General features: G+C 38.4%; 1 protein-coding gene across 12 annotated transcripts in view; it reads left to right on the forward strand.

The window, feature by feature from the left end:
- The window catches only part of dpyda.1 (dihydropyrimidine dehydrogenase a, tandem duplicate 1), a 239481-nt gene that overhangs the window by 143575 nt on the left and 74651 nt on the right, over window positions 1-21255 (forward strand). For 9 of the 12 annotated variants that reach the window (XM_067378763.1, XM_067378754.1, XM_067378755.1 and 6 more), the window contains 3 exons: window positions 1110-1274; window positions 6536-6604; window positions 15312-15395. In XM_067378763.1, the coding sequence (XP_067234864.1) occupies window positions 1110-1274; window positions 6536-6604; window positions 15312-15395 (318 nt within the window). Of the gene's footprint in view, window positions 1-1109; window positions 1275-6535; window positions 6605-15311; window positions 15396-21255 lie in introns of those variants that run through there. The other 3 variants (XM_067378764.1, XM_067378765.1, XR_010893848.1) reach the window with 3 other exon arrangements.

Genomic DNA, 21255 nt, shown 5'->3' on the forward strand with positions numbered 1-21255 from the left:
ATGTTCTTTGAAAGGTTCTTTGTGGAACCAAAAATGGTTCTTCTATGGCATCGCTGTGAAAACCCCCTTTTGGAACATTTATTTTTAAGAGTGAAGCAACTCCATAGCAATGCCCTTGCGACCACCCAAAGCATAGTGTTTGTGGATTTTTAAACAGGCAAAATGAAATATAAGCTCAGTGTATCATTTACACATGGGTTTGAAATATAATACAACAGATTTCTTGGCTCAAAATCCAGAAGGTACATCTACACTGGTGAGAACCTCAATTCATTGGCTTGGTGGAAGCTCATATCGAGGGCCAAAGCCATTAGCCAATAGCGGTTCAAACGATGGCACGATCCTCACGACTCTGCCAGCTTCATTAGCCGGGCTTCTAATTTACCTCGTGGACTGATTACTGTCTGGCCAGGATGACCTGTACTCTATATATCCAATCAGTGATGGATATTATAGCAGTTTGGCAGGGAATCCTTTGAGACTCTAATGCCAAGAGATGAATTTTCAACTACAGCTTAATGTAGTACAGAGAACATCTATCATGGCTTGTGGGCATGCTGGCACTTTTGAGAAAAGACAAGCCACTGCTACATGTATAAAATGTAGTTCGGGAAAGTGTGAGAAAGAGAAGATATTAGTGCGAACTGATGGATGAATGACTTTATCTTGTAATGTAAAAACCCCTTTTTTTGTGGTTCAAGTAGACTTCATTTTCCCTACTGCACGGCACAATTTCAAACGTGTATGATTAAATATGAATTTAGCTCCACTTCAAAGCCCCCTGGGAGAGGGAAGGAGAAATAACACTATTGAATTTGTGTCATGAAATTCTGTAGAATATGGTCATAATTGTCTTCTTTATGTTGTACTACACATAAATTATAGCCGCGGAGGATATTTTATAGCAGCAGAGTCTGTTGGGATAGTCGGAGCGAGGCATATTTGTAGGTCTGCCCCTACAGTGTAGGTCTGTTTCCCTAGTACGCTAATTATTAGCTGCTAATGGAGGTGTCCCGAGGTTATGTACCCATGATGGAGTCATTGTGGCCATTAAATCTGAATGGTAACTGCTAAAATCCAAACATTTTCCCTTTTTTTTATTCATGCAGGATTTGGTCACCAATGTGTCTCCACGTATAGTGCGTGGAACCACTTCCGGCCCGCTGTTTGGTCCTGGGCAGGGCTCCTTCCTCAACATTGAGCTGATCAGTGAAAAGACGGCTGCCTACTGGTGCCAGAGCGTCACGGAACTCAAAGCTGACTTTCCTGACAATGTAAGTTGGACACAAGCACCGGTCACATGACTTGAACATCTTGAATTGACCGAATTTTAGGATATATGTTGCTTTGTGTTTAAAGTGGTGGAATAACACTTCGGCTTAAGGCGCAATGCGCGTCTGTATCTGTGGTCACTGAACGTGGAATATTGCATGAGGATGACTGACCTCTTTGTGTCCATATTTGATGTTTGATGTGCAATGTTTTCTCTAAGCTGTGCAGTTGTGCAGTTTTGATGTTGCTCCCGTGTAGACCAAAAGAAAATCCACACAGAAGACAGAAATGTGTTTGAGCTTGAGAGCTTTTGAATCAGGCCTACATCAACAGGTAGCATTTCAACTAGAGTCCATCTGCATGTCCACTGATTTTCAGCATAGAACTGAAGCTTTGAGAAAAAAGAAAACTCCTTTATTTATTTATTATTATTTTTTAAATAAATAATCTTAAAATTTATTGTAATAACTCTTGTATATATGTCCATTTTAAATGAGCCTTGGCCCAGAGAAAATGCCTGCGCTTCTGGATCATGTTTGGATATGGCTTCTTTTTTGACCTATAGAGTTTTAGCTGGCAACGGCGAATGGCACGGTGGATTGTGTTCACCGACAAAGGTGTAAGTGTTCCTGAGCCCATGTTGTGATTTCCATTACAGTAGCATTCCTGTATGTGATGCAGTGCCGTCTAAGGGCCCGAAGATCACAGGCATCCAGTATGGTTTTCCGGCCTTGACCTTTACGCACAGAGATTGTTCCAGATTCTCTGAATCTTTGGATGATATTATGCACTGTAGATGATGATAACTTCAAACTCTTTGCAATTTTTCTCTGAGAAACTCCTTTCTGATAATCTGATATACTAGTTTTCACCACAACATTGGGGGAATTGGTGATCCTCTGCCCATATTAACTTCTGAGAGACACTGCCACTCTGAGAGGCTCTTTTTATACCAATATTTGGCATGACATTTCAAAATGTCTCACTTTCAACATCTGATATGTTATCTATATTCTATTGTTAATAAAATATAAGTTTATGAGATTTGTAAATTATTGCATTCCTTTTTTATTCACAATTTGTACAGTGTCTCAACTTTTTTGGAATCAGGTTTGTATAAATTGCAAATCTGAGGACTAAACAACTATATTCTCACCTAAAAAACGCCATTAAAACTACATTACATCACAAAATAACAGTAGTATCTATAAAAATATGGTGGGTTTGCAATATATAAACATAATATACAGACTTATATTATAAACATAATATATAGTTACTATAAGCTCTACCAGTGTGGTGTGATAAATAGTGTGTGATAATTTTCTAGCATGACTTGCGTAGATACGTTTTGTAGTATGTCTTGTGAACTGTGAACTTCACAGGTCTCGCACATGGGATTTCTGCTTATGTGTCTGAAGGGTTCATCTTGTAGCAAAATATGTTATAAGACCACCTATAACAAAAATTAGAAGGAACATTATATTGACAATATAGAAGACTGAGATTCACAGCGGGGCTACACGTCAAAAATAGAATTCATGCGTCCATCAAAATGTCATGTCCTGTGACACTGCTGACAGTCCCAGCTAGTTAGAGATGTGATTTTTATGGAGCCTTGGCTAGTTGGACAAGGTGTAAGAATATAAGTATATTCCGCATGAATAGTAGAGCAGCTGCTGTTTTATTTCTACATTAATGAACATAAAGATGCACATGCTATGAACATGTTGAGAAGAGAAAATAGTTATTTCTAATCTCTTCCTCACAATGTATGGGAGGAGGTCTCCATCTTTGGTGAAATCCACATGAGACTCTCTGTGGTAGCTAGTTATTTTCAATTTTTCCTCAGTGGTTTGGCTTTCAAGTCATAAAATTTGAATATGATTTCAATATTCATTTCTCATTGTTCCATTTATTATTCATAGTAATGTGATCCTCATGTTTGTTAATGAAATCCAAATATTTATGATGTGAGCTAGCTCCATCCATAAGTACAATTTTTTTTTTTTTTTTTTTATTCTGCCATCGTATCGGTACAGCAGGAGCGGCATATGCTTGCTGAAATTACAAAATGACAACTCATTTGTTCACTTCTAAGATTCTTGTATCTGGGTTTCTTTTTGTGCTCAAGAAATATCAAAGGATTAATTGATTTCTGCAGGACATTCTAACGGCAATCATGGGCAGCACTAATGGAAGTGAAGCCCAGCATTCACTGGGGCGGCTTTTGTACTGAGGATGAAAGCAGCTGAGATGTATCGCTTCTTTCTGAAACAAGGTGAAGAGAGAATAGAGAAAGAGAAGCTCCTTTTAAAGGCCCCGACTGAGCTGAGATATGCTTTCCCATTGTAGACACCACAGGAAATGGCTTGACAAGTGTATTTCCTGTTAAAACAGGAAGTTGAGCCATAAGTGTAGGATAGATAGATAGATAGATAGATAGATAGATAGATAGATAGATAGATAGATAGATAGATAGATAGATAGATAGATAGATAGATGATAGATAGATAGATAGATAGATAGATAAAAGTAATGAAATAAGTATTATATATATATATATATATATATATATATATATATATATATATATATATATATATATATATGTAAAAGTTAATTTCGATAGCTTTTAAGAGTAATCTAGCATATAGATTCATCAATTTTTTTATCATTTAAAAAAAATCTATATATATATATATATATATATATATATATATATATATATATATATATATATATATATATATATATATATATATATATATATATATTTTTTTTTTTTTTTTTTTTTTTTTTTTGTCAATTTAGCTAGCATGTCCACATTGGTAGCAATACCAATGACACAAAATTAGGTTCACCATGCAGAGACTGAAGAAATAACTACTGTAGAGATACTTTTTCATGAGGGCAATATCAAAACATTGTCAGTGTAAGATTAGCATAAAAACCTGGCATGTGCAATATTTTAATGAAGTCTTCTTGTCACAACACAACTGACACCAAAATGTGATCGGATTTCAAACCACATATAACAGTTTTTTGAATCAGGCTGGTGTGTCGTGGTTTTTTTTATGTTACTAGGATAGTTCACCCAAAAAAGTTCTCCCAAAAATTTCATTTAGGGTTTTATTCACATATAAACATACGCGTCAAGCAAACATACTTGAGCTTCTGTTTACCACAACTGTTATGTGCGTTGATGAATGTTTATATGTGAATAAAAGCCTAAATTCAATCTGTTCATCATATAAAGTTATTGTGCCTCTTCAGAAAAATTGGACTAAACCGTTCCAATTCATATTCATGCCTAAAAACTGAAGCTTATTTTTATGTGTTTGTGCACCTACTGTTTAAGTACCTATTGTCACGTTAACAAATGCTTTATATGCCTCGGAGCGTGTTGCTAGTGCAATTATAGTTTCTGCTATTGAATTTGTCAGCGTGAGAGGGAGAGGTCAAGACGGCGAACTTTCAGATTGCTTCGTTCTCATGCATTCGTAACCAACAATCCCTCACACATACACCCACTGTGCTAAAACGCTCTTTTCCATTCCCGAAAAAAGAAACCTCATCAGGATGCTGCAATGGTCAGTGTAGCTCAGAACTGGATAAATTGTGGTTTGCCGTTATCAGCGCTTCCAATTTTTTCCCATTATTAGGAAATGGTCACAGCACTGCGTTAGAGAATTGACGGGAACCATCGCTCCACATGTTCTCATATGGCCTCCAGGTGACTCATCTCCATGGAGACACATTGTTAGAGTGTAAGGTGGGTTTGGAGGCGTTCACCCGGAGGGAGGTTATTGAGCTTATAACCAGGTAATCCCTGATCTTCCTCAAACCCCGCAGCCTCGGCACCGGTTAATGTGACGTTCCAGCAGGGGGGCTCAGGCTGGATTGGTGTTAATAAACTTAAAACTAGATCCCTCTCGAGCTTCTCAAGGGCCGTTCTGCAATAACATGACGTTAAAGCAAGCAAAGGTCAAGCCCAAATCAAAACAGAATACTCGCGTCGCGTATAATACCCGAAATGAAGCCTGCAGCGTTGATCTCTTCGTCTTCTTTAGGAACCCCGCTGTTGCTCTCCGATGGCCTGAGGTTTATGGTAATATTACCAAACACTATTTCAGGGTGTATCAAATATCACTTATATGTCAGTGTTGTACTGTAAATCTTGGCGGTAAATGTCAGAGTGCTTAACTTTATTTGCCCCCTAAAACTTGGCAATATTTTCTGCTCTTGTGTAGGTGGGCTAAGCTTAGCGCCTAACTGCCTGCTGCTTTTGGGAAAGCGTAATGCCCGAGAGATTTATATCTAGCGGAAATTTGTCCCGGGGGGACAGCACAGCCTCCAAGTTTAATATCCTCCCATGAAATCAGTTTTCTCTGAGTCTCCCCGGACTCCTGTTCTCCTGTTGTTAGCACCAATCTTCTCCGTCCCCCGTGCCGCCCACCTCCACCTCATCAGCGGCGAGTGTAAGCCACGGACATCTGATGAGACAACAGTTTAGATGTAATCACATTGTTGGACCAAGGAACACAAGATAGACTGGTCTTCATTGCAGGTTTTTTTTTTTTTTGCAGAGTCCACATCTCTGCAGCTATTAGGCACATAATGGAGTGTGGCCACATATGCGGTTAACACGGTTAGATTTTTCCTAGAAAAAAATCAAGATGAGGGACACGAAGTGCTGAAATGTTGACCTGGTAGCTACTCTTTCCACTAGCAAGTGTAGGCAGAAAGTCCATCTCTGGAGAATTGAAACTGTGGTACGCTCAGTGCCGTTTCAAAAGCTTTTTATGTTCGTGATTACTGAAAACAGGAGTTGTTTTTGAGAAGCAGACCTTTCGCAACCTGTTTTATGACTGGCTTACTGTGTGTCCGAAGGAAAAAAAACAACAAACAGCGCAGGCTAATCCAGCAAATGCTCTTATCTAACACCCTGCTCTGGGGCTTGATACTGTTTTAATAATGGCAGCGCAACAGTGGATTTGTCCTGGTCTTGTGAATTATAAATATTGATTTTATGACTTTGAGGGTTGAGAAGAAGGCGGCAGCTGCTTTTTAAAGACAAGATAATGGCCTTCAGATCCATTTTATAATGTGACAAAATGGGACTTTGATGGGGAAACCATTTATACACAATGAAACGGGCTTCTGTTTAAGGCCACAAGGTGAGACAAAGAAACCCTGTTCTTGAATTCTGTCCATGCTGAAATCTCTCTCTGATTCTCTATCCATCTTCTCTCCCCCATAGATTGTCATATCCAGCATAATGTGCAGCTACAACAAAGCTGATTGGACCGTGCTTGCCAAAATGGCAGAGGTGAGTCTTTGTTATGCTAATTTGTGAACACACACAGTTGTGAAATAATAACCTCTTCCCTTAGGGATAATTTGGCTCTTTTGATAACACTGCATGTGTACCCACGCCATCACATACTGTCCTGTACCAAACTGCAAAACCAACATTTACTGTTATCCAAAAAAAAAGCCCTTTATTGAATCGCTGGCAGCTAATCCTGGATCTAAAGTAGGCTACATTTACGGGAAATGCTTCGGAAGCAACTAATCTGATGTTGCCAAGAAGCTGAGAGGGATGAGACAGAGGATGCCAAGGAGTGAGCCTCTGATGGTTGGATGAGACAGGAAGAGAGATGGAGAGGGGGAAGGAAGGATGGAAGAGAGAAAATTAGAAGACTTCCCAGACCAGACATCATCAGGCCAGTCCATCTGTGAGAATGTAGTTGTCCAGATCCCAGGATGTTGCAGTCAAACTAAAGAGCATCATCCCCAAATTTTTTTTAACTGCAGATGGCCACAACCCCTTGACTGAAATCGCCATCTAAACAATATCAACCCCAAAAAACAGTTTCAACTCCAAAAAGGCATCATCCTCAATTGGCATCAACTCCTAAACCACATCAATGCCAAATTGCTGTCAACTGTAAACAGCCTCAAATCCAAGATGCCATTGACCTTAACTGATATCATCCTCGAAACATCATCAATCCCAAAATACTATCAACTGCAGATGGCCTGAACCCCAAAAAGACATCAACCACAAAATGTGATCAGCTGCAGATGGCCTCAACCCTAAAAAGGCATCAGCTTGAATTGGCTTCAACCCCACAATGCCATCAACTGTAAATGGCCACAACTCCAAAAAGACGTCAACCCCAAAATGTTTTAAATTTCAAACAACATCAACCCCCACCTTCAAACAGCCCCAACTCCACGAAAGCATTAAACTCAGTTGTCATAAATGCCAACAAAACGGCATCAAGCCCAAAACAAGCTTCAACTCCAAAAAGACATTATCTTCAATTGGCATCAACCCCAAACTCCATCAACTCAAAGAGGTTCAGCTCCAAGAAGGTATGAACTTCATTAACCTTGAACTACTATCAACTACAAATGCCCTCAACCTCAAAGCGGCATCATCCTCAAAAGGTATCTATGACATCAACCCCAAAAAGTCATAAACATTAAAATACTGTCAACTCCAAATGGCCTCAGCCCCAAAACAAATGGAACTCAATTGCCGTTAAAGGGATAGTTCACCCAAAAATGAAAATTTGATGTTTATCTGCTTATCCCAGGGCATCCAAGATGTAGGTGACTCTGTTTCTTTAGTAGATGATTTTTTTTGATGATTGATGATGATTTTTAACTCCAACCGTTGCAGTCTGTCAGTCGTATAATGAATGTCAGTGGGAATTTTGTCTATAAGAGTAAAAAAAACATGCACAGACAAATCCAAATGAAACCCTGCGGCTCGTGACGACACACTGATGTCCTAAGACACGAAACGTTCGGTTTGTGCGAGAAACCGAGCAGTATTTATATAATTTTATTTAACTCTAAAACACCACCATGTCCAACTGCCCTCCACATCCGGTTTGTGAGGTTAGAAAACACTTTCTGATGACGGAAGTGATGTCTCGCGCTTTGCTGCAACGAGCACGAGACATCACTTCCGCTGTCAGAGCGTGTTCAGACCTCACTAACCAGATGTGCAGGGCAGTTGGACATAGTGGTGTTTTAGAGGTAAAAAATGATATAAATACTGTTCGGTTTCTCGCACAAACTGATCGTTTCGTGTCTTAGGACATCAGTGTGTCGTCACGAGCCGCAGAGTTTAATTTGGATTTGTCTGTGCATGTTTTTTTTACTCTTATAAACGGAGTTCCTATTGACATGCATTATACGACTGGCAGACCGCAATGGTTGGAGTTAAAAATCTTCATTTTCTTCATCCCAATTCAGCTCCTGAATTTGAAGCAAATTTGAATTGAGGTTGCAAACACAATGCAGAATTTCAATTCAAATTCTAATGCAAGAAAGTAGAATTGGAATTGTAATTAAAAACAATTTTTACCAGAAAAATATCATGGCAAACTTTGAATATTGGCTTGACAACACCTTGAAGTTTATAGGCCTAATAGATAGTTTTATGTTTCATCATAACTTTTGTGGATCTGGGTGGAAGAACACTTCATTTTCCAGAATGCATTGCTTGTGTTAAATTTGTTCGAATTGCAGTTCTGTAAATTCCTTTTCCTGTCATTTTAATTCAACTCCCTATGGTGTGTGGCTAATTCAAATTCACACTCATAAATTGGAAAATCTTCAATTCTGAATTGATTGTCTCGACGATACACACCCACACACGTATTTTCTGCAGACATGACACACTCATATATGTCTACACACCACTTATACACACATGTGGGGATATAAACATAGGCCTTGATACTTTAAGTGGAAATGGAGGGAGACAGTGGAGTGACCCCGGGATTAATCATAGTTGACTTGCAGATCTCAGGCGCTTAATTGTGCAGAGAAAATGGCTGAAAGTAAACAGTCCGCGTGTCAATGTGTTAATTCTGCTATCGATTACATCGACGCATCGTCCTATCTTCTCTCTCACCTCATTAAACCGGCCTGTCAAACCCGCCCAAAACCCTCTTTTACTAACAGCAAAGATGGACATCTGGTATTTTCTGTCTCTCCACCCCCCCTCCATATTACTGTCATTATGTATTCGCTTGACATCCCCCGTCACTGGAGCCCAGGTACATTTTGCATATTGTGTATTCATAAGGCAAGCACATGATGTAAAGCATGGTGAGAACATCGCTTCAGGGTAAGGCTGCATGTCACACCACACTTCACACTTTAAGCTTGAAAAAAAACAACAACAAAATGAGCATAGGACTGATTTGAAAGTCTTGCTCTTTTACCTATACTGGATGAAAGTGAAAGCATTGATCTGTTGTCAGAGATGAAACGAGAAAAGGATGAGCGGGAGATATGAAGTGGTGAAAGACCGTTTGTCTTTGGACCACGTCTGCCGCCTTGGGTTTTAGTGGTCGGCGAAGTCCTCTGTGGTCTGAATGCCTCGTCTTCCTCGCGTCTGCTGTTTAGCTACCTGTGCCAGCAAATATGAAATAAAGGCTCAGTTGCCATGGCAACTCCGTTTTCAAAGAGAATCAACCATTCATTCCCACTTTGAAATCTAAGGGAACACTTAACACTGTTCCTCGCCTAAGGATACTACTTAAAAGTTGTTTTTTTTTGTTCCTTCTTTCCCTCCTTTGCACGCCCATCTCTCTTTCTCTCTGTCTGTCTCTCTGTCTCATCCAGACTCTCTCTCTTTTCCCCTCACAGAAGTGTCAGTCTCAAGTAAACCATTCTACTTGCAGCCGCCACCTCTCCTCAGCTACTTTCCCCTCCATAAAATCACTGCCTTTGAGAGAAATATTACATCATAACGATGTGCCTGAGGCTATAATTCATAAATGTCAAAGTCTCTCCGTGAGCTGTTCCTATTTTATCCAATTGAAAGTTGGCAGAAGAAAAAGGAACAGTGGATTGCAGATAAATGGCTAAAAGCCGGCCCAATAATAAGTGTGCAATGTGCGGTTGTTCGTGAGTGTCATAGCTACAGAATCTCTGAATGCGTGAATTTAAACTAATAAAAGCCTCATTGCTGTCACTCAAAAGCCAAGTTTTTCCAGGCTGCACCTGCTGCATGTGTCTCTTACTCAAATATGAGGGTAGTATAACATAATCCTGTTATCCATCCATTCATCCATCTACCTATATATCCGTCCGTTCATCCATCCATCCATCCATCCATCAATCATCTACCTATATATCCATCCATCCATCCATCCATCAATCATCTACCTATATATATATCCATCCATCTATCCATCCATATATATATATATATATATATACCTAAATATCTGTCCACCCATCCATCAATCTACCTATATATCTGTCCATCCATCCATCCATCCACCTATATATCTATCCATCCATCTACCTAAATATCTGTCCACCCATCCATCAGTCTACCTATATATCTGTCCTTCCATCCGTCCGTCCATCCATCCATCCATCCATTTTCCTATCCATCCATCCATCCATCCATCCATCCATCCATTCATCCACCTACCTATATATCCATCCATCCATCCTTCTACCTATATATCTGTCCATCTATCCATCCATCCATCCATCTACCTAAATATCTGTCCACCCATCCATCAATCTACCTGTTTATCTGTCCTTCCATCCGTCCATCCATCCATCCATCCATCCATCCATCCATCCATTCATCCACCTACCTATATATCTGTCCGTCCATCATCCATCCATCCATCCATCCATTCATCCATCTACCTATATATCTGTCCATCCATCCATCCATCCATCCATCCATCCATCCATCCATCCACCTATATATCCATCCATCCACCTATATATCCATCCATCCTTCTGTGTATATTTATCTATCGTTCTGTGTCTGTCTGCTGTTCTATTTATCATTCTATCCGTCTGTTGTTCTATATATCATTCTGTCTGTCTGTTGTTCTTACTGTAAGGCCTATAAACCTTCAAATGTCACAGATTTGTAATTTCTTTCAGAAAGCTTTTGAAGGGGCTTTTTCAAGTTTGTCGAATGTGTTGAATTTCAGTTTCAATTCATTTTTATTCAGCTTCCTTACATTCAATTCTCCTCCCTGTTTGTTATCTCAATTTAAAATCAGTATAATTTCAGTAAGTGAATTGGAATTGCAAAGGCATTCCCAGTTCAGTTCTGAATGGTGCACATCCCTGTTTCTAGGAGACCCTTTTTCTGTAACTTAAAGTTACTGTAAACAATTTCGCTTCCACTCTTGATTTTTTTTTTTTTTTTTTTTACTGAGCCCAGAGATATGTGTTTTCTCAGGACACCTATTTCAGTGATATCTGTCAGAGAGTAGGGACATTTTATGCATGGTATCCCAAAAAAATAGTTACTTATAGCACTTTTAGCATAGTGTCATTCTATGATGACATCCTATGAAAGACTAGAAAACAAATTCAACTAACTTCTGTCATGTGGCTACAAATGAACATTTAATGCTAGCCGTTTACTTAAGTTGGTAGTGAGTCAATTTAATGAGACTAGACTGGACATCTATAACATCCGTTTCTTTTTTGTTGCCGTTCCTCTCAACTTTTGAGTGCATATTTTCACCAGACAGTCTGTTCCTATTCCACTTATGCTCCTCTCTAATACCCCTGAGATCAAACTAGACGTTCTGATCCAAGGAGTATGACAGCGATGGGTAATGTGGTCCTTATCAGCTTTAGAGTTGATAATCCTTGTCAAAGACAGCATCAGGTTTGATCCAGAGCTTCTTTTTGTGTAGAGCATGCCCCTAAAATTCTCACAAAAAAGTACTGTGACCGATGATATCAGTTGATAAGATGATATTTTGATATATAACATAGTGCTTTATTGGTCAGAATGTTCTGAGATAACACTTATAGATGCATTGATGATAGATGTGCAAAAGCAATGTGGGCTTAATGTCAATTTCTTTCTGTTAATCACCTTTTTTTAATTATCAGTTCGAGGAGATATCAAGGCTGCGCCTGGAAAACAATATAGCCCGAAGAGTCATTTTTAAAGGAAGAGGCTCATTTTAGGAATATTGTGTGGTTGTTTGTTACGCTGAGTCCAAAACATGCTTGAAATTGGACCACCTAGTTGCCTTGGCAGATCGGAGAGTGTTCATATACAGTATAAGTAGCTGATCTAAGAGAAAAAATGCAACAGGTTCTGAATCAAATGTTCCAAATGCTCCTTCCTTACATTGAATCTAGAGACCAGAATATAGAGACTTCCCTGTGGACTCTTTTAAATACCTTAGCAACCACATACCAATGCCCTGGCAACCATCCAGACACCTTGGCATTGTGTCTGCGACTTTCTTTCCTAGTTATGAATGCAAAGGCTTTATTTCTCCATGAACAGACACTTGTATTTCACAATTCATACAGCTAGAAAAGAGAGATCTCGGTGCTCCAGAAAACTGCTCTTAGCGGTTTTGTTGTTGTTTTTTGCTTCCTTTGGCTTATTTGAAATCTATTTTAAACCCTTCTCTCTCAGTGCTAAGCCTGCAATATCAAACAGTCGTCTTGCTGGCCTCTCTCTCTGAAAGCAGCTTACCGTGATGAGAGATGATAGCACTTAATTCACTGTGTGCGTGTCACCCCTTTTGTTGGACGGGAGGGCGAAAAGGAAAGCCTGCCCCCTCCTCCTCCTCCTCCTCCTCCTCCCATTCCTCTCTCTATAAAGGGCTTAAAAGAAACAGGGTGAAATTAAACATTATTGATAATTGGCTTTGGGATCATGGCACATTGTGTCCATTTTGTACCTGTATTTGGTCCTAATTGACCATGAAATCTAGGGCCTAATCCTGTAAGGGCGGCAGGTTTGTCCCGTTCCCTCGGCTGACAGTGATAAATGGCATCACCCCACCTCATGGTCCTCTGCACTTTGTAAGGCTAAAATGCTTATTCTTTTCCCCCTTTAATGGCTGTCAGTCTGCGGAAAATCATAAATCTACAGATGGAGTCGCTGTGGCAGGTTTGTAGAGCTTTTTGTAATTGTTTAAATCCCCCATGTGATGTGGTTTAAAGCCCCCGTGGATCTGTAATTGCCTGTCAAACTCGGCTCGGCTACGCACCCCACCCCGGTCTGCGTGCCGCCCGCCGCCCGCTCGCTCGTCTCTCGTGCATCCGTGTGGAACACTTATCACCACTCTCATCTATTTTAGAGCCAATGTCTCAGTCAGCGTTGATTTGCTTCGCTCATTGTTTGCATCTGCTTGAGTCTGATAAACAATAAAATTGTTTGTTTTTTAGTTATACTCTTTATTAGCTTGTGCGTGTGCGTCTTTTGTGTTTGGCTTTGCTGTTGCATGGTGAATAGACTTAGATTGCATGGAAAGATTATTTGAAAGTACATTGTGGAAGGACTGTATATGTGATTAGTTATGCTCTGTACACTTAAAATAAAGGTTATTTAAAAGAAAAGCTTTGCTGTACCTAACGTGCATTGAAAAAAAAAAATGTCTCCCTCTGTTGGGTGTGTAAATTGGTTCTTAAAGGATTAGTTAACTTCAGAATTAAAATTTCCTGATAATTTACTCACCCCCATGTCATCCAAGATGTTTATGTCTTTCTTTCTTCAGTCGAAAAGAAATTAAGGTTTTTGAGGAAAATATTCAAGGATTTTTCTCCATATAGTGGACTTCAATGGGGTACAATGGGTTGAAGGTCCACATTTTTCAGTGCAGCTTCAAAGGGCTCTACATGATCCTAGCCAAGGAATAAGGGTCTTATCTAGCAAAATGATTGGTCATTTTCTAAAAAAAAAAAATAAAATAAAAATGTATATACTTTTGACTGATCGTTTTGCTAGACCCTTATTCCTCGGCTGGGATCGTGTAGAGCCCTTTGAAGCTGCACTGAAAAATTTGGACCTTCAAACCCATTGTACCCCAGTGAAGTGTACTATATGGAGAAAAATCCTGGAATGTTTTCAAACCCATTGTACCCCAATGAAGTCCAATATATGGAGAAAAATCCTGGAATGTTTTCCTCAAAAACCTTAATTTCTTTTCGACTGAAGACAGAAAGACATCTTGGATGACATGGGGGTGAGTAAATTATCAGGACGTTTTAATTCTGAAGTTAACTAAACATTTAAAAGGCATAGTTCACCCAAAAATGAAAATTCTGTCATCATTTACTCACCCTCAAGTTGTTCCAAACCTGTATGAGTTTATTTTATTTTATATTTTAATTATATTTATTTATTTTTTTTAACACAAAAGAAGACATTTTGAAGAATATTGGTAACCAGACGGTAGCCACTAACTTCCATAGTAGGAAAAAAATACCATGGAAGTCGATGGCTACTGTCATACAGGTTTTGAACAACTTGAGGGTAAGTAAATGTGATAAAATTGTTATTTTTGGGAGAACTATCACTTTAATGTTTCATTATAGTTTTTACAGATTGGTTTGGCGTCCATGAACACAACAAAGCCCTCCTACAGTGGATACATCAGGCCCAGTAGATCATTTTCTAAAGAACCATGTGCCTTGAAGGGTAGCTCACCCAAAAATTCTGTCATTTTTGCTTGCTTGCAAAATGTTTGCTTGCTTTCTTATATACAGATGGAGAGGTTTTAACTCTTTTTGTCCATACAATGAAAGTCTATGGGCCTAAAACAACCCCAACTCTTAGATAATGATGAAAAAATGGGGTGAACTATCCTTTTAAAGTTCTCAAATTTCCACTCAAAGACCTGCTTGTAATTCACCAACCATCTGAAACTGAGATGGAGTAATGCGCCACAGTTTCTGTAAACCAGAACACACTGAATTCTAATTGAATTGTTGAATGCTGAATTCTACACAATCAAGCACTAGAACAGGCCTGAGAGATGTGCAAAATATTTTTTGGGTCCGTGTTTGGTTAGCTAATTTGCATGATTTCTTCAGTCAACCAGGTGCTAAAATAATGCAGGCAGTGTGTGCAATTTATGTTTAGTTTTTGTGTATGTAGCATATAACCTGGTTTGCATATGAACATCCACAGCTTGATTGTGATTCAAAGCTGGAAATGCATTGAATTTATACTTAAATAATTTGAGGCTTCTGCATCCATCTCACAGGAGTCTGGCGCTGATGCCCTGGAGCTGAATCTATCATGTCCTCATGGAATGGGGGAGAGGGGAATGGGGCTCGCCTGTGGGCAGGTAAATACAACATTCAACAGCCACTGTACACAGTCACCATGCAGAGATGGCGTCAGCTGTGAGGTACGGCAGCAAATGCTTTTAGGGTCTTATTTTACAGCAACGTATATGTGTATTTGGCGGTATCATATACATCATGTACCACTTCTAAAAAATATTATTAGCATTATCCATGTCCAAAAACATGACATTGTACAAATGGTTTGCTTTGTGGGTTTTTTTCTGTCTATAATTGTTGATTATTATGCCAGATGATGTTTGGTACCCTGAGGTATTTGAAGTCTGCTGTCACTCAGCAGGGAGAGAAAGCGTGTTAGGAAACCATGAGCATGAGGCCTGCTGGGAAAGATGTTGCACTCACAGTTTTGTGCATTTTGTGTTTTATTTTTTGGATCTAGACATGTTCTGTGGATCTGTGGATAAATACAAATCTATATTGTCACCTTATTCACCAATATTAAAGTAGGTTGATTCTGTGAGGAGTGCTAGCACCTTTGTGTGTTACCTATATTTTTGTATATTTGAGCTGCTTATTGGTCACATGATGGTTATAATGCTACTTTAGAAGTCACACAGCTTGCTACAAGAGCTACAATTTGTAAATGGTGACTTGAAACTCAATTGGGATTTTAATGTGGTTTTGGATTGGAAGCTTGTTTGATCTTGAGTTCAGCTATCATACTGATATGGGCATGAACTGGATGTGTCCAAATATCAGTTTAGGCTGTAGTCTAGGTGTGTAGGCTGGTCCAAACCTACAATGTGACTTTCACAGGTCCATAGATTTTGATGTGATGCAGATTTAGATTTGGCCTCTTTAATAAGGTATAGATTCATGTGCGGTCACACGTGCATTCCTATGCGTACCGTTCCGAATCAGAGCGCATTTCAGCTCTTATGAATGGCTGATGAGACGCTGTCAACTTTGCCGAACCTGCATCAGTGCGTATCCACTTACCGTAACATTGGTTCTGTCAAAGCATTTTAATAACACTTTTCCATCACATCATATTCAACTGAAGAATTAGCTGAATTTAATAATCCACAAATAATCTCTTTTGCGGTTCGTAAACAATTTTCATTCAAGCACATAACTCCTTTATTTGAATCAAATGTAGCGTTTGTGTTCTTGGCCCATTGAGATTAAGGTGGGATTTTTGTTGTTGTTGTTTTTGGGTTTCACACCAGGGCATGGTGCCTATTACAGAAGAAAAAAGCAGCGTATTGTTTATAGTTTTGCTTATGATTACACCCTCAGCAACTGTGAAAAGCGGAATAACATCCTGTCAACTGATGTACTTGATAGAAAAAGATTGCATCTCTGCACCGTTGAGAACTTTATTTGTGATATCATAAGCTATGTTTGAATTTCTGATGCATAGTTGTAAAACAGAATAACATGCTGTTAAAAGCTATAAATGAAAACATCTGGTTGTTCCTCTGTTTCCACATGAAAGATGTGGGTTTTTTTTAGTCTTTAAAGGATTAGTCCACTATTAAATAAACATTTCCTGATAATTTACTCACCCCCATGTCATCCAAGATGTCCATGTCTTTCTTTCTTCAGTTGAAAAGAAATTAACGTTTTGATGAAAACATTCCAGGATATTTTTCCATATAGTGGACTTCAATGGGCACCAAACAGTTGAAGGTCAAAATTAGTTTCACTGCAGCTTCAAATTGTTCTACACGATCCCAGACGACAAATAATGGTATTACTTTATCTAGAAAAACAATCACGTATTTTCTTTAAAAAAAAAAAAAAAAAAAAAAAAATATATATATATATATATATATATATATATATATATAATAAATGCTCATCTTGAACTAGCTCTCTTCTTCTTCTTCTTCTCTATTAGAATTCCAGCAATGTAGACACTGCTAAGTATATTACTGCCCTGCAAAGGTCAAAGTTCGAACTAATTGTCATATAAAATATGCTATTTCAATAGTATATAACAATTAGTTCAAACTTCTTATTAGTCTACACTGCTGGAATTCAAATAGAGAAGAAGATGAGAGCTAGTTCAAGATGAACATTTCGTGAAACTAATTTTGACCTTCAACTGTTTGGTGCCCATTGAAGTCTACTATATGGAAAAAAAAATCCTGGAATGTTTTCATCAAAAAATTCTTTTCGACTGAAGAAAGAAAGACATGGACTAATCCTTTAAATCTTGAAAGCCTGAAACAGTACCTGTCATGGTCAAGAATGTGACATGAAAACTTTTTTTCATTTAGATTTTTCTGCCATTCTTGCTGAACAAAACCTGGTTAGACTGGTTTAGACCAGCTTACATTTTAGTATGGTCTGGTTTCAGATGTCTGGCACAAGTTGATTAAGCTTGTTATCATTGATAAACCAACAAAACCAAAACCAGCATGAAACTTCCCAAGACACTTTATACTGGTCAATAAGTTCTTATAATAATTTGAAACCCCCTTATACTAAAGGAAAATGAAAATGCTGTCATCATTTACTCACCCTCATGTCATTCCACACACTGTAAAAAGTAATATGCTGTATCTACTACGCAAAAGTTTGGCAACAGATTACAAGCAATACTATTAATTAAATTAAACAAAAAGAACTGCTTAATTAATTGCTTAAATGTCAACCATTTAAAACAAGTCAAATTTAAGTCAAATTTAAACAAAATATCTGAATAACAGACGTCAAAGATGAATTAAGAGCACTTGATTATTTTATTGCCAACACTGAAGACACCTGATGATAACAAGAAGAATTACTGAAGGAAAGAGAAACGCAAGATTTAGTGGAGTTTTAAATGTTGATTTTATTGAGTATGTTTGGTCATCGTTATGGTGATCGGTGTTTTATTTTGTTGGGCACTTTGACTCTTTGCCTTTTATGTCAGTTTGTGGTTTTTGTAATGGTGTTTGCTAATTTTACACATTTGAGGAATTAATTTGATTAATTCTAACTCAATTCTTATGTTGAATTTAATTAATCATATGGCTTGTAATATTTTGCCTCAATTTTATTGAGTAGCTAGAGTGTATTACTTTTTACAGTATTCTTGCTTCCGTGAACATAAAATTAGATGTTTTGTAGAATGTTCATGCTACCATTCGCCATAAGGAGAATGTGAATTGGGGCAAAAATGCTAAAAAAAAGCACTGTGAAATCATAAAAGTTGCCCATATTGCTTGTGTGCTTAATACCAGATCTCCTGAAACTCTTGAAATGACAAAACAGACCAACATTTGAATTATTATTCGCTAGAATCTTCCCATCAACCATTATTTTTTATTTTTAATATGTCCAGAAGAAAGGGAAAAAAATGGCTTTGGAATGACATGAGAGTAAATGATTTTATTTTTGGTTGAACTATTCCTCACATATGTTAATTTTAAGGCTCTCAAATCAGTCAAGAACACCTTAACACCTTTTCTATTGTACTTTCAGTACATTCTGCCTGAACATGATCACGCTGTTTTTTTTTTCTTTTTTTTCCCTTCGGGTGGAAAATGTTTCTTCATCAAAGTCGTTACACACAATCTGGCTGTGAAAGTCTGTCACATGAATTAAGCCCAGAGGTGATGTACGTGACCCTGCGTTTTACAATTTCTCTTTGCCCGCACCTCTTCATTCTGTTCACCTGACTATGTGTTATACTACAGGAAATAAACCAGCTTTTCCATCCAAACAAAGACAGAGTTATTTCCTTCCACCATGGCTGTAAATTCAGTCATATCCATTCGGTTTGCTGTAGATTTTCCGCTGTAAGACAAAGAGCTAATCAAAGCCCGAGGGCAGGTATCTGCCAAGAGAACTAAAGAGACGCAATATCATTTAATCACTCCGTTTGGCACCTCGTCTACTCTCCTTGCCTGTGGAAAAGAAGGGAAAAAAACATTAATTCAGCATTGTTTCTGACTGCATGAAAAGAGATACAATTTGATTTTAATGGGATGTTAATATTCTCTCTCGATTGCTCTCATTTCGGTTTGTTTTGCTATGAAACGGTCCCTATTTTCTCAAAGCTGTTTAACATTTAACTTGGAGCAGATTAGAGATGTTTTTGTTTACATATGTTAAACATTAATGTTTGTAATTCCAGTTTACTGTTGATTAATTTTTTAAACATTAAGGGGCAAATTCACTATGCACGCAGCATTTTTGGAAAAAAAAAAATAAAAAAAATAAAAAAAACGTGAACCAGTTTAATGCCGGGTTCAGACTATATTATATCAGTCTGATTTTGGCACGATCCTTTTGACGTAATGTTGTGGTGATTTGTAAACTACGATGGGCATCGGGACACTAGAATCGATCGTTTCATCTCGTATAGTGTGTTGTTGTAGACGTCTGCGATGCTTCACAATGTCCCAAAAGAAAGACTAACATGTTTAGTTTTTTCCGGTCCTCTACAATGGGATCCAGTGTGGTGAGAATTCAAATCCCCCCCAGGAATCCCCCCGAGTGATCCCATTGGTTTAATGGGTAGTATTTTATAGCGCCCGATTATAATTCCTGCAAAATCGTCGTTGTAGATTGCAGTTTATTCACAAAATTTTATGGCGTTAAATTAATAAACGGAAAACAGCAAACCGAGTTTAATTTAAAAGCAATGTCATTCATTTTGTCTTGTGATGAAAATATCCTGGTCAGTATTGTGTACGGACATGACATGCAGAAATAAAAATCGATACTGTGCCCACAAATTAAGTTCCGAATCAAGAATTTGTTCCCATGACTTTATTTGTGGCCACATTTTAATTATAGTTAAATCCTGGCAACGAGGGAACAATCAATACAGTGTGGTGGTACATAATAAAGTGAATTATATTGTGGTGGGAGCAAATTCTTTATTCGTGCCCACAGAATCGTGATTTGTGTGTGGGGCTCCATAATTTTGTAATGTCATATTAATACACAAATTTTAATATTTTAATGTATAGGATGCATTTGGGTAAGCTAATTAACCCATTAGCAAAGCGATTCAGCTTACCAGTTCATCTCAGTGGGTTAATCCTTGAAAGTATTTGAAATAATCAAATTTTTGTATATATGTATTTTTTATAAAACATTTTCAAGGCATTGCTACAGTAATATGTTGCGATGTAATTACTCTCTTGTTATTTTTGTCAACAGTATGCTTTAATTAAATTTGTTTTAATTATTGTAATGATTCAAATTTTTGTCCCATCTTCAGTATTTTTGACATATTTTAGTCAGTAATTAAATGCTATCTGTGCGCACAAATCATTCTCAGTAATTTGTAATCACAGGAAAAGATGTGTGAGGGAAAGATCTCAGAGGTCACGGAGTTCTCACTCAGGTTTGACTCAGCATCCTTCGGGATTTCATCTTTTTTTCACCTTCTGCCTTCAACACAGTTCCCCAGTTTCGCAAATTAAAACCGGCTCTCATTCCCAGAGCTATTTTGAGCCTACCAAACAGGGCCGAATGACACCCGACTTCCATCATACCTCCTGCGAGACCCGGCAGCCCTTAACGAGAGTGCCCACCTTCTGTGACCTTGCGCTGTAAAATTAAAATTTCAGGTGTAAAGCTGCTATTATTCCTGCATTCCTCCCAGCATTCCTTCCCTCTGCCCATTCGCCCCCTCTCCTCACAGCCTGAGGGGGTTTCGAGCCTCTTTCCATCTCTCTTTTTCTCTCTCCTTCTCTTCCAGTTGCAAAAGCGCTCCGGTTCCCTGCTTAACCTGCCCTGCAGTGACTGCACAGAAAATATATAAAGAATTCAGCGCGCCCTCTCCTTTAATTTCATACAAGCCCCCCCCCCCACCCTTAACCACGCGGCCACCTGCCAAATCAGTGCTGCCGGAGTCACCATGCAATGCACTCAGCCCTTATTGCAGCTCACAAG

This window comes from Chanodichthys erythropterus, chromosome 23 (assembly GCF_024489055.1).
Source record: "Chanodichthys erythropterus isolate Z2021 chromosome 23, ASM2448905v1, whole genome shotgun sequence".
Lineage (NCBI taxonomy): Eukaryota > Metazoa > Chordata > Actinopteri > Cypriniformes > Xenocyprididae > Chanodichthys > Chanodichthys erythropterus.